We start from the raw sequence: 13,227 nt of genomic DNA, 5'->3' as shown, positions 1-13,227 counted from the left end.
TTTAATTAAACTTCTAAATAGTGAATAATGTATCTTATTTACAAGTCCGAATCCCTCCAGAACCTCACCCCCCCCTCCTGCAACTCAGCAAGAGAAACCACCAGCCTAGCTGATTCAGGCAATTGTGTTGCGTTATAAAATACTGTCTCCAAAGAATCCTTTACCGCCACTTGGAGCCAGAGCCCAGTCAATTATTAAGTTTTCTACCTGCATTGCTCAGTCTGCACTTTCCACCTTAGCTGCGCCCCTATTAATCTACCCAGTAATCACTTTGCTATTTTTGATTCTGATGGAGGGCTTCGTGAGGTGTCTTTATGATTTTATTTGATAGCTCAACATTTGAAGAACAGCACAAAATGGCACTGGAGGGCTGATGTTTGCATTTAGGCTATGCTACCCAGCCCAGATGTTGAAGAGACGGTGCCAAAATGCATCCTACATCATGAACCTGTTCCCGGAGTACTTTCTACACCATTGATAAGATGACAGGATTTATTAGTCAGAATTTATCTCTACTGGTTCTTTTATCACTGGCAATATGTTTCCATAATAGCACCACTGTCCCAAATATTTGTTAAAGGCTTAAACAGTTTCAAACGTGTGTCCCTTTATTGAATTTACAGCTGTTTCTGAAAGTGCACTCTTCCGTGTAAGATGAAGCAGCTCATGCCTCCTGCCCTCCTTCACCTTTTGTTTTATGCTTTGGGAGATTTCACAGTGATCTCTTCTTAACCAATAAAATTTGTTTTAGGGAAGAGGATACTATTTTTTAAATAGCAAGACTGCAAAAAAGAACCCTATATCATAAAACCTATCCCCAGGACTACATATCAACCATGGGTCTGCAGACCTTTAAAAATGTAGTTGAGCCTCTGAATTTTCATGGAATCCTTTTCTATACTCTCGTGATCTTATTTCACAGGGGTAGTTACAGTAGAGTGGGAGACATGCTTGACCTGGCTTTGATTTACCTCACTGTAAATCCTGGCTGTGACACTTGAAAACTGTGAGTCTTAATCTCTCTGAGCACAATCATTCTTACCTGTGAAATGGAGTTAGTGATACTTTGGGAATGATTCCAATGAATTGACTTGGTACCCATGTAAAAGTGCCTAGCATTGACTTAAGCCAAATGGAGACAACACATATGTTTAATAAAAATGAAACATCTAATGTTAGATCTCATCAGCTAATTACATTGAGTCTCCTATGAGATACAGAGAAATCCAGGTACTTTGCCAGGTCTTGTTAATATAGTTGCTCATATACCTGCCTCCAGTCTTTTTTTTTTTTAACAAGTTGGCATATAATGTTAAATTTATCATTGTTTTGTTTGGATATTTTTAAATTTTCCTCCTCCCCAACAAGAAAGAAGTCTATAGGTTCTCTTGCTAAATACAATTTCTGTCCTTTCTTCTGTTCTTTCTCTCTCTACCTTGATTCTGATTCAGACATAAAGATTAGTGGCCAAATTAAGTATGTCCCTCATGGATTTACTCTTTCTGGGAGACTTCACTTGGAGTAATCCATGTCTGTAGTACAGGGGAGTCTCTTCCAAATGTTCCCTCTAAGAGACCCTGAAGTGCCATCTTCAAACTAGAAAGGATCACTTAGGGTCAAGTCTTTGGGGTTAAATTTCAGAATGGTTTTGAGCTCATTTGTGGCAGAAAACACTAGTGTAGAAATCTCCAGTCTAGTCTGTATAGCCCTCTCCCCAACCAGTCAGTGCCTGTGGTGTAGGAACCAGGACAGCAATGAGCCTCATTGAAACCCTTTGTACAACTTAGCTCTTTCACCATTCCTTGCCATCCAGGTAATAGGCTTCTGCACTATAATGTAGAAACTATAACCTACATTTAAGAAATATATTTTACTTCAAGACCCAGAAATACCACCCTTGGGCATCTACCAAAGGACTCACAATCATACCACAAAGACATTTGCTCAACTACATTCATAGCAGCATTGTTTGTAAAGTAAACAGAACCTGGAAACAACTTAGATGGCCCTCAATCAAAGAATGGGTAAATAAAATTTGATATATTTACACAATGGAGCATTACTCAGCGGTAAAACAAACAATGACATCTTGATGTTTGCAAGCAAACGGATGTAACTAGGAAAAAAAAACATCCTGAATAAGGTAACCCAGACCAAGGAAGACAGATATGGTGTGTACTCACTCATAGGGGGATATTAGACATAAAGCAAAGGATAACCAGGCTACAAGCCATGACCCCAGAGAAACTGGGTTAAAAAAAGGAGACCACTAAGAGGAACACACATGAAGGGCCCCAGGATAGGGTAATAGGTAAGAGCTCCTAGGTAAACTGGGAAAGGCAGTAGGAGGGGAGGGATGGGGGATGGGAACATGAGGGCTGGAGATGGCCAAGTTGGGGGAGGGATGGAGAGGAAGAGAAATGAAAGAGATCTCTTGATAGACGGAGTCATTATGGGGTTATGGAAAAAAACAGGTGCTAGGGAAATTCCCAGGAATCCACAAGGATGACCCCAGCTAGGCTTCCTAGCAATAGTGGAGAGGGTACCTGAACTGACCTTCTCCTATAATCAGATTAGTGATGACCCTAATTGTCATCATAGAACCTACATCCAGTAACTGATTAGAAGCAGATGCGGTGATCCACAGCCAAGTGATCCACAGCTTGAGCTCCTGGAACATGGTTGAAGAGAAAGAGGATGGATCATGTGAGCTAAAGGGGCTCAAGATTATGGTGGGAAAAACCACAGAGACAGCTGACTCAAGATAGTGGAAGCTCACAGACTCTGGACTGACAACTGGAGATCCTGCACAGGACTGAACTAAGCCCTCTGAATATAGGTGACAGTTATGTGGCTTGATCTGCTAGGGTTCCATGGCAGTAGAATCAGAACTTATATCCTGGGTTCATGAACTGGCTTTTTGAAGCCCATTCCTTATGGTGGGATACATTACTCAGTCAGATTCGGCAGGGAGGGGCTTGGTGCTGCCTCAACTTGTTATTCCAGACTCTATTGACTGCCCAAGGGAGGCCTTACCGCCTCTGAGGAGTGGATAAGGGTGGGCTGGGAGGACATGAGTAGCGAGAAAAATGGAGGGAGGGGGAATGAAGGCTAGTATGTAAAATTTAAAAGGATTTTTATAAAAACATTTTAAAAAGCAATAAATTTTTATCTTGTAGCCTGATAGTCATAGATATCTGCCTCTGCCTTGCTTTCTCTCTCTCTCTCTTATAAAATATATTTCTAACAGTCATTATCTTCACTATATACAATATATTTACTTTTATTTTCCATTTTATTCTGTTCTATTTTATTTTTAAATATTGGCCATGACCTATCAATTTGATTTTATGACTCACTAATGGACCACAGCCTACACTTATAAAAACACTGATCCAGGTATTTAATAAGGAGCTACTAGCCTGAAAAGGAAGCAAATGAAAGTCAGGCTTTAGAGTACACAGAATATTTTGTTTTTTCTTACAATTACATGTAGTTTAACTCATTCCTCTCACTAAACACAAAATGAAAGTTCTAGAAGATGCATGAAAAGTAAAAACAAGAAAATTCTAAAAGGTATAAAGAAGAAAGCAGACTAGAGCATCTAGGAACTAGTAATCATAAACTGGTGAGTTCTCTGGGTTTTCCTGAAGAAGAATGTAATACAGAAATCCCATAAAAGCATACAAATCAGCTCTTGTCTCATATACATAAGGCCTTGTTCAATACCCAGAAAAACACACATACACCACCACCACCAACATCATCATCACCCTCACCACCCCAAATCTCTGTGAAGGGTCAAGAAAAGGGACACCTGCCAAGGCTTATACAATAAACATTCTTTTTTTTTTTTTTTTGCTTTATGGAAAATTTATTGCAATATTCCAAAAGCACATCACTTTTTCTTCTCAACATCTTGCTCTGCAGCTTCCTTTGCCCTCTTTGCTCGGATGCCAAAGAGCCGGGCATTGGCCCGGGCCATGCGAAGACTGGCAAAAGCCTTGAAGTTCTTCTCTTCTTCTGTGATGACTCTGGCTTTCTCCTTTTTATAAACATTCCGGATGGGCATCACAGGTCCTGTTAGCTGAGTGGCCAATTTAAGTTCTTCAGCCGAACTATCTCCCTTCTTTGGAGCGGAAGGCTTCCTGGGGAAGAGGATGAGCTTGGAGCGGTACTCCTTCAGGCGCTGCACGTTGGCCTGCAGGGACTCGGTGGACTTGTTTCGCCTCCTTGGGTCCACGGAGATGCCGATGGTGCGAGCCACCTTCTTATGGATACCAGCCACCCTGAGTTCCTCCAGGCTGAAGCCCCGGCCAGCTCGGACCTTGGTGTGGTAGCGCACTGTGGGGCACCTCACGATAGGCCTGATGGGTCCGGACGCGGGGCGCGGGGCAATGCGGCGCGCTTTCGCCTGCCGGGCCTTGCGCCTGCGGATCTTGCGTGCCGGCTGGTTGAACCAAGTGTCCACTCGCCGCTGCCAGTCCTTGTGGAAGTGGGGCTTCAAGATCATGCCATTCCGGCTGGGCGCCATGGCTGCCTCCCGTGCAGGGGAACGGCCGAGCGGAAAGGATACAATAAACATTCTTTACCAGACAAACACAGCAGTTGAAACTGTGGTCTCACTTCTACCTATGCTAAAAAGGCCAAGTCAAAAATTCCAGAAAAGTCAGTAGCAAGGAAACCTAACCTTCTTGTCCAATGCACTTTCCAGGACGGCTGAGAAAGGGACAAGTTCTCCCATGACTCTCAGTTGGTAATAAGTTTTCACACTTGACAACCATGTCATAGTAGCTACTGATATGAAATTGGATCTCCACCTCTGATCCAACAGAACCCAGAACTACTCCCATCCACTACTGGAAGATTGCCAGAGGAGCCTAGTGGAGACTCAGAAATTTCATACTACCCAGGAATATAGAGATCATCTCAGCATGATGTAGCATAGGCCCATCCAATGTGTGATGAGATACTTCTATTTTTCCACGTGGTAAGTATCCAAGTAGAGCAGAACACCCATCCTTCCCAGAACTATTGGAGTCTTCTCAGTGGGTCTCAACTAGCATTAAAGTTTGCCTCCCACATGCACTGATGACCCAGGGAATCCCTTTCCTCTTTCTAAAGGATGACAGAGAAAACTAATTAAAACCATGATTTGAATACGATCTAGTGTCATGTAAAACAATATTATAGTACCCCAAAGATCCAGATGTAAGTAACTGCACTTACATCAAGAAGCAGAAATACATCAATTGAATGAAAACAATGTTAAGATACCATGATTATAATAACATAGACATCAGAATTTCCTGACAAAGTATTTTTACAATGCTGAGGTTGGAATTCTGTTCTTGCCAGAGCAATTTGGTAAGAAAAACAAAATAAACGCCATTTAAATAGGAAGGAAATGAAACAATATTTCTTATAGATGATATCTGAACCTACATAGAAAGAATATCTATGAATATAAAAGCTACTACAGCCAATTAATAAAATCAACAGAATTGCAGAATACAAGTCCAAAAAGCCTATGACTAAATTAAAATTAATTCATGAACATTTAGAGAATATCCAAATGTCAGAGAATATATGAGTAAAGTTGCTATTACTAAATACAATGAGAAACATACTCTCGATTCTCATTTATTTAGTTGTTCTTACTAAATACTGTGAGAAACATACTCTCTATTCTCATTTATTTCAAGATCACAGTAAGTTCAATGTGCTTCTCCACACTAGCGATAAACAGTATTTAAAGGAATCGCATCATCCAAAAGAACAAAAGGCCTCAGGAGGAATTTATCCAAGGCGGAGAAGATTTCTACACTGAAAATTATGAAACATGGGTGAAATTTTAAAGAGAAAAACCTAAATAACTAGAAAGATACTTACACATTCACATTTTGGGGAGGATTTAACACCATTCATCCCAAGCCCTATCAAAATTCCAATAAAATTTCACAGAAATGGAAGACTTTATCTTTAAACTCAAATGAAATTATAGGAAGCCTAATAGCAAAACAATCCTCAAAAGGAATAAGGTGCTCACATTGCAAATTTTGCTACAAAGCTAAGATAATCAACATAGGGTAGTGCCTTGCTAAGAAGGGACATACAAAGCAGTGGCATAAAAGCAAAATTCCAGAAATAAATCTATATACATCTGCTCATAATAATCTTTTGGCAATAGTGCCAAATCATCCAAATATGGCCGTGTGACAACTTGATTTCTACATGCCAAAGAACGAGTCTTGACACCCAATCTTACACCATATATAAAAACTGACACAAAATGATAAAAAATAAATGTATGTGCTAAAATGATAATATTCTTAGAGAAAAACAGGGGTAAGTTTCATGAACTTGAATTTCATAACAAGTCCTAGGTCTGACACTAAACACATAAGGAACAAAGGAAAAAATATGAAAGTTGGTCTTCATCAAAAATTAAAACATATATATCAAAGAACACTATAAAGAAAGTTTTGAAAAGTCACCTTTCAGAGGATGGAAGGAAATACTGTTAAATCACTATCCAGAATATATGATGAACCCCTGCAACTGAACAACACAAAGATAATGTGACCTAACTTAAAAACAGACAAAGGACCTGAGTATGTATGTCTCTAAAAAATACATACCAATAAAGCATTGTCAACATCATCAGTCATTAAGTAAATTTAGATCAAAACCATAATAATCTACTTTATTGTAAATCACACTAATAATCTACTAGGATAGCTTGTAACTTTTCAAAAGTGAAAAGCAAAAAGTGTTGATGAGGAAGTGCGGAAATTAAACCCCCTGTGTGTTGCCTGTGGGAATATGAAATACTGAGGTCACTCTGGAAAACATTTCCAGAGTTCCTAAAACATATAAGTACATAATTATTATAATATAGAAATCCACATCTTGGTATATGACCAAAATAACAGAAAACAGGCATTCACGCAGATAAGTAAATGCCAATGTTCATAGCAACATTGCTCACAATAGACAAATGGGTGCCAAGTATTCATCCACAGATACAAGGATACACAAAATGTGATATATAAACAAGGAGAAAATATTTAGCCAAACAGTGATATTAGGATACATGCAAAAAAATTATGTACTTTGAAACATTAGGCTAAGGACAGTCAACCCAACATAAAATGATAAGAGTGAATGATTACACATATATGAAATATTTCAACTAGGTAAGCTTATCAATTAGAGGATACCAATGAAGGGATACGGGGCAGACCACAACTACTGGTTAACAGGTACAGAATTGTTGTGGAATTATTGAAAACATTTTTAAACAGTTGTAGCCATAGCTATACAAAAGTGTATATGTAACTCAGTGACATTGGAATGAATGTGCAATTAGTTGTACACTCAAACTTGTTAAATTGCTTAATTTTGTGGTATGTATAATCACAGTGAAATTTTTAAAATATCAAATGAGTTATTTCAAATAACAATAAGACCAACTCAAGTGACTCCCAGTGACTGGCATTGAAACAAAGTGATCATTAAAAGAAATAATAACTACACTCAGTTGCAACACAACAAACACAAAAACACATGATCTCAAACTGATACTAAAAACCATTGGTCATGATAAAGATAATGAACAAGGATTGTAAAAACGCTCTGCCCTTGCTGTAGGCACTATATTTAGGGAAATTAATGACTAGTAAGAACTGGTGCTTCTTGGCCACACTCCAGTTAATAGATGCAAGGGCATTATAATGGAATTAAAATAATTCTAATTTTACAATTTCTGTAATGAATTGTCAATCATTTCATAATCTATTACATGAAAGATTAAAATATATCAATCCATCCAATCCCATGATCTCACCAGGCACTCAGTATCACCAACATGAGACCTTAGACACCCCCATCTTATGTTATGATACAAGAAATAGGACACACCATCTAGAGATGATCTCACTTTAACAAACTGAACTTTGATTTAAGGAAACTGATTAGAAAAAAAAAAGCAGAACTGTGTTTTTAGATTTTTTTCCTGCAAAGAAAGTATCAATGAAATAATTGGAAAAAATATTTAACTCCTAGAACCAGTGAGTGAGTTTATCAAGGTTAGAAGACACAGAAACATCCAAAATTCAGTTAGATTCCTATTGACTGCTTTTACATCAAAACTGTGAATCTTATGTACAGTGACTCGGAACAACAAAATTTGCACTAGCTTTCTGCAAAACAGTAGAGATACAGCCTGTGTTCATGAATTAAAAGATTGGTGAGATATAGAGACAATGTCAGTTGTTCCTACGTTGATACACAGTCTTGATAGAAAATCTATTGCAAGCTAAGCAACATACTTTTTAGTTATAAACAAGTCTACTACCAAATTTATATGGAAAGTTAAAGGAACTAGAATAGATAAGCAATTTTGCATATGAATCTTATTTATTTCTGAGATTTAATAAACATTTACAGTAATCAAGGCTGTGTGATATTTGAACAGGAATAGAAACAGGTCAATGAAATGTGTCTTAAATTGCTTCTCTGCTGTTGTAATAAACATTACAACCAAAACAACTTGGGGGAGGGAATGGTCTTATTTGACTTACAGGTTGTCGTTAACCATCAAGGGAATCCAAGGCAGGAACTCAAGCAGGACCCTAGAGGTGAGACCTGAGGCAGAGATTAGCTCTGATCACTGGCTTGCTCTGCATGACTTACTCAGCCTGCTTGTTTATACAACTAGGACCATGTGCTCATGGGTGGCTCCATCCTCAGAGGCCTGGCCCTTCCCACATTAGTTATTAACCAATAAAATTCTTTATAGACATGCCCACAGGCCAATTGGATGAAGGTAGTTTCTCAGTTGAGGCTACTTCTTCCATAGTGTGCTGGCTACTTTTACGTTAACTTCTCTCAGACTACAGTCATTTGAGAGGAAGGTGCCTCAGCTGAGCGAAGGCCTCTATAAGATCAGTCTTTAGGCAGGTCTATAGGGCATTTTCTCAATTAGTAATTGATGGGGGAGGGCCCAGACCATTGTGTGGAATGCTGTACCTGGGCTAGTGGTCCTGTATACTTTAGGAAAGAAGGTTGAGCAAGTCATGATGAGCAAACCAGTAAGCAGCAATCCCATATGGCCTCTGCATCAGGTTCCTGCTCCATTGGAGTTTCTGCCTTCGCTTCCTTTAAGGGACTGTAACTTGATATGTAATATGTAAGTCAAATAATTCCTCCCCCCCCCCAGGTTACTTTTGATCATGGTGTTTCATCACAGTACAAAATGTAACAGGAGAACTAAACATATGCCTACCAAAATATGTCCAATTTATTTTTGACAAAGGTGTAAAAATAATTCAACGAAGGAAAGACAGACTGTACAGCAAATGTTGCTGGGTCAACCATATACCTATTGGCATAAACAAACAACAACAAAAGAATTTCAATTCAAGTTTCATACAGCTCATGAAAATCCATGTCAAAACAGGTCATAGACCTAAACATAAAATACAAAACAATAAATTAGATTATTTTAAATGTTCTAAAGCATCAGGATTTAGGGTTAGAAAAGGAGTTAATAGACTTCCCACTGAAACACAATACACCAAAGGAAAAATTCACAGATTGGACTTTATCAAAATTAACAATTTATTCTCTGCAGATTGAGAAATGCTGTGTGGACCACATGGCCTATTTAAAGAACATATTCTATCTAGAGAATATAAAAGGCCTTCAGTTCAACACTAAAGTAAAAAAAGGGGGGATCAAATTGACAGGCAAATACATAAAGAGATAATTCATTAAAGAAGAAAAAACACAAGTAAGATCATAAAAATGTCCAATATCATCAGTTATGAGAGAAATGCATATTAAAACAACACCAGACTAATGGCTCACACCAGCACAGCTAACATTAAAAATAGTGGCCACAACAAAGCCTGGAGAGCAAGTGGAGAAGCAGATCACTCATGCCATGCACTGCTGGTGAAAATGTAAGATGCTGTAACCACTCTAGAAAATGGCTTGGCATTTCCTAAAAGGGGGGAGGAGAACATGAAGCTATTTATAACTCAGAAAGTGTAGTTCTGCCCACTAATCCCAGGGAAATGAAAACATATGTCCACATGAAACTCTGGGTAAATGGGCTAGAGAGATGGCCAAGCAGTTACGAACACCTGCTGCTGCTGCACAGGAACCAAGTTCAATCAGTTTCCCACACCTGTGCTAGGAGGCTGACAGCTCAGGCAATTCTAGCTCCAGGTTATCCAGCACCCTCTCTGGCCTCTATAGGCACTTGCATTCATGTGAATGTAACACACACACACCATACACACAACACAACACAAAACACATAATTTAAAATAAAATAAAACTTTTAAGAAAAACCCTATGGAGATGTTTATACCTGCTCTGTTTAAAATACCCCAAACCAGAAACAGCCCATGTTCTTCAATAAGTGAATGATTAACTAAACCATGGTGACATGTCCATGCCATGGGAAGATTCCCAACCATGAAATAGGACAAACCGATGTAATAACCCAGGAATTATTCTTCAGAGAATTTTCCCAATTATCTGTCTAGATAATTTTCTTGAAATCAGAAAGAAGTACAGAAACGGAGAGGATAGGTGAGTGGAATCTTTTTGTGGATGGAGTATCTCAACAGCTGTAACTCAACAGCTGTAATGGATGCTGATACCCAAATGGGAACATTGATTGTAGTTCCAGAAGGTATGATCCCTGAGAAAGCTGAATAGAGGATGCAGTGGGTTGTTCTGTATTACTTCTTGCTAGTATATGTAAATCTGCATCTATCTCAAAGTCAAATGGTTAATACTGGAAGTCTATGGACAGATGAAGCATGAGAACTCAGCTCTTTAATGTTTATCCTGGTGCTGTAGTTAAGACACTCACCTCCCAGGGCCTCAGTTTTTCTGTGTGTACATCAGAATGTCAAAATCTGGTGTAAAATCATTTTATTTTGGTGTTACACATAATACATAAGCATAAAAAGCAAAAACTAGCTAAAGAAAATATACAGGTAATACAAAACTTCCCCATTTTCCTATTTCACAGGGGCTTTTTGAAAAAAAATTACATGAAATAGTATATTTTTAAGCATTCATTCTAAAAGTCATGAAGCCTCATACCAATGTTAGTGATTCCTTTTTCTAGATCAAAAAAAAAAAAAACCGGAGAAAAATTTGGATATATCCCAAAAGACACTGAAGTTAAAATAATTGGTTTAAATTGTTTTAGATTATCCTGTGAAGCATGAGCTGGGATTATAACACCTGATAGAGTGTTACTGTCTCTTACCTCTACCCTGGTGCATCCCCTTATAGCACCTCCGATGGTTTCCTCAGGCTGCAAAGGAGCCCATATACAAGGCTGCTGATCAAGCAGAACTTTATATAAGAAATCTCCCCAAAGCTGACGGCATACATCTCCTCTCATTCTTCCTGCTCCCATGCACCTTGGTTTGTTCACAAAATTTAAAATATTGTTGTATAGGTTGAGGAGAAATCAAAGCTAAGGACAATGGACTAAGACCTGGGAATCCTTGAGCATCCAGTGACCTCCAATGAGGAGCCTTAAGAAACTATGCCAAAGGCTTTTTTCCACAAGACTGAAATCAAAACCAGATACAAGAGAGGAAAAACAGAAAAGAAAAGGTAAAGGTAACAGCAGCCTGGTAGAATTATTGGCTTTCTTCAAGACAGGGTACAAGGGGAAATGGATAATCCAACACCACCTGATGAGAAATTAATTTCCCACAGATCACAAAAACACAGCAGCTGCCGCTTTGAGGTGCATTTATATCCCCTTAATTTCAGAGACTGATTCAGCAGGACCACTCTCTGTCAAAGACAGGGAAGATGGAGGCTTTATCTCCCTGTGTCTTCTAAAGCATGGGAAATAAGAGGGAAGAGAGAGATGCCTTAGCATACTTAAGAGACAGACGTGATGAAAAGGTCCACTGGCCTTCGCTGAAGAACAGTGAAGCCTTCATGAGCCTGAGCCTCGGCCACACCGTACAGCCAAGGACAGCACTTACTGCACAGAAGACAAGCGCGGCTGAGCCAGCAGATAATTGGGCACAGGACAAATCCCTATGTCTTACTTGGTCATGCACATCCATTATTCAAATAACACATTGCCTCACTGTCTGACACTCGGAAGTAAAGACAGCCAATCTCCTCGCTTTTCTGAACTTTCAGAATTTTATAGATATGCCTTACCAAAGGGAAGCGCAAGCAAGCTTTCTAAGGAGTTGTGGTTTGTCAGAAAAGGGGCAAAATTTAGCAAAAAAAAGTCTATTCTGGTGCACAAGGGAGTGTTCCAAATACCTTGAAAAAAAAGCAGTGCAACATTGTGGGAAAAACATGTTGTGTCAATGTTTATTAATTAAAAACTGTTATTAATTAAGTTCAATTCACTCCAAACTCAATATTTTGCTACCATTCCACTAGACTATAAGGTGAAGTAAATATTTTTTAAACTGCCTAAAATCAGCAAGCTCATGAAAAAGAAACTAAACACATACATGTGTGTATATGTGTGTATACAGACACACAAAAACATGCATGTGTACATAGACATTAAAAGCATTTTCAGACCAATATTTGAAAGCAAAATTTTCTCTAAATTCTAAATCTATTCGGCTTCTACTATGTGGCCATCAGTGAGCTGGCATACCGTCAAAGGCAACTATGTTAAAGTCAAATATGAGAAAGCAATGGGTAAGTAATTACAGAATAATGAGCTACCTTAGAATGACAGCGCAGGACAGTCACCGAGGAAAAAGAGTGATTAAATTTTCTGGCTGGTGGAAAAGCAGCAATCAAAGACAGAGTTGGGAAAGGGTTGGAGGGACAGTCAAAGCTAATGGTCACTCTTTCATTATGACACATAACCAGCTCCAATCAAGCGGAACAGCTGGGCAAGTAGAAACTCAATGAGTGATTGGACCATGGTGAGCAAATCCCCAAATGCCAATTATAGCTACTTTTTTTCTGGGGTTCCCTAGCTGTGTTTGATTTACTTCTTTAAACATGGGAGCAACATTGCCCAGACATCATCCTTGAAACTGGCTTTTATTGAGTTTGATGATACTTATGGCGAATTTTTCACAATGATTTTCTCTGTCTGGTTCTTCCTAACATAGTATTTATCTGAGAGTCAGTGCAAGGAAATACATAATCACCTTGACTCGGGCCATTGTAGACAAATAAAATTGGGTTTTGCCT

The 13,227-nt window shown here is 38.7% G+C and overlaps 1 protein-coding gene across 1 annotated transcript; it reads right to left on the bottom strand.

Annotated features, from left to right (window-relative positions):
* Positions 1 to 3,863: 3,863 nt before the first annotated feature.
* LOC142858718 (large ribosomal subunit protein eL13) lies at positions 3,864 to 4,568 on the bottom strand. Its single transcript, XM_075988350.1, has one exon. The coding sequence runs from the start codon at positions 4,532 to 4,534 to the stop codon at positions 3,899 to 3,901; it is 636 nt and encodes a 211-aa protein (XP_075844465.1). The 5' UTR covers positions 4,535 to 4,568; the 3' UTR covers positions 3,864 to 3,898.
* Between the last annotated feature and the right edge of the window lie 8,659 nt (positions 4,569 to 13,227).

Source organism: Microtus pennsylvanicus, chromosome 10 (assembly GCF_037038515.1).
Source record: "Microtus pennsylvanicus isolate mMicPen1 chromosome 10, mMicPen1.hap1, whole genome shotgun sequence".
In the NCBI taxonomy this organism is placed as follows: Eukaryota; Metazoa; Chordata; class Mammalia; order Rodentia; family Cricetidae; genus Microtus; species Microtus pennsylvanicus.
The sequence above is the reverse complement of the archived record's forward strand: the minus strand, read 5'-3'. Positions and strand labels throughout refer to the sequence as shown.

What these genes read in the sequence shown, in the direction of transcription:
- LOC142858718 (XM_075988350.1), bottom strand. Translation starts at nt 4,534, where the DNA reads ATGGCGCCCAGCCGGAATGGCATGATCTTGAAGCCCCACTTCCACAAG.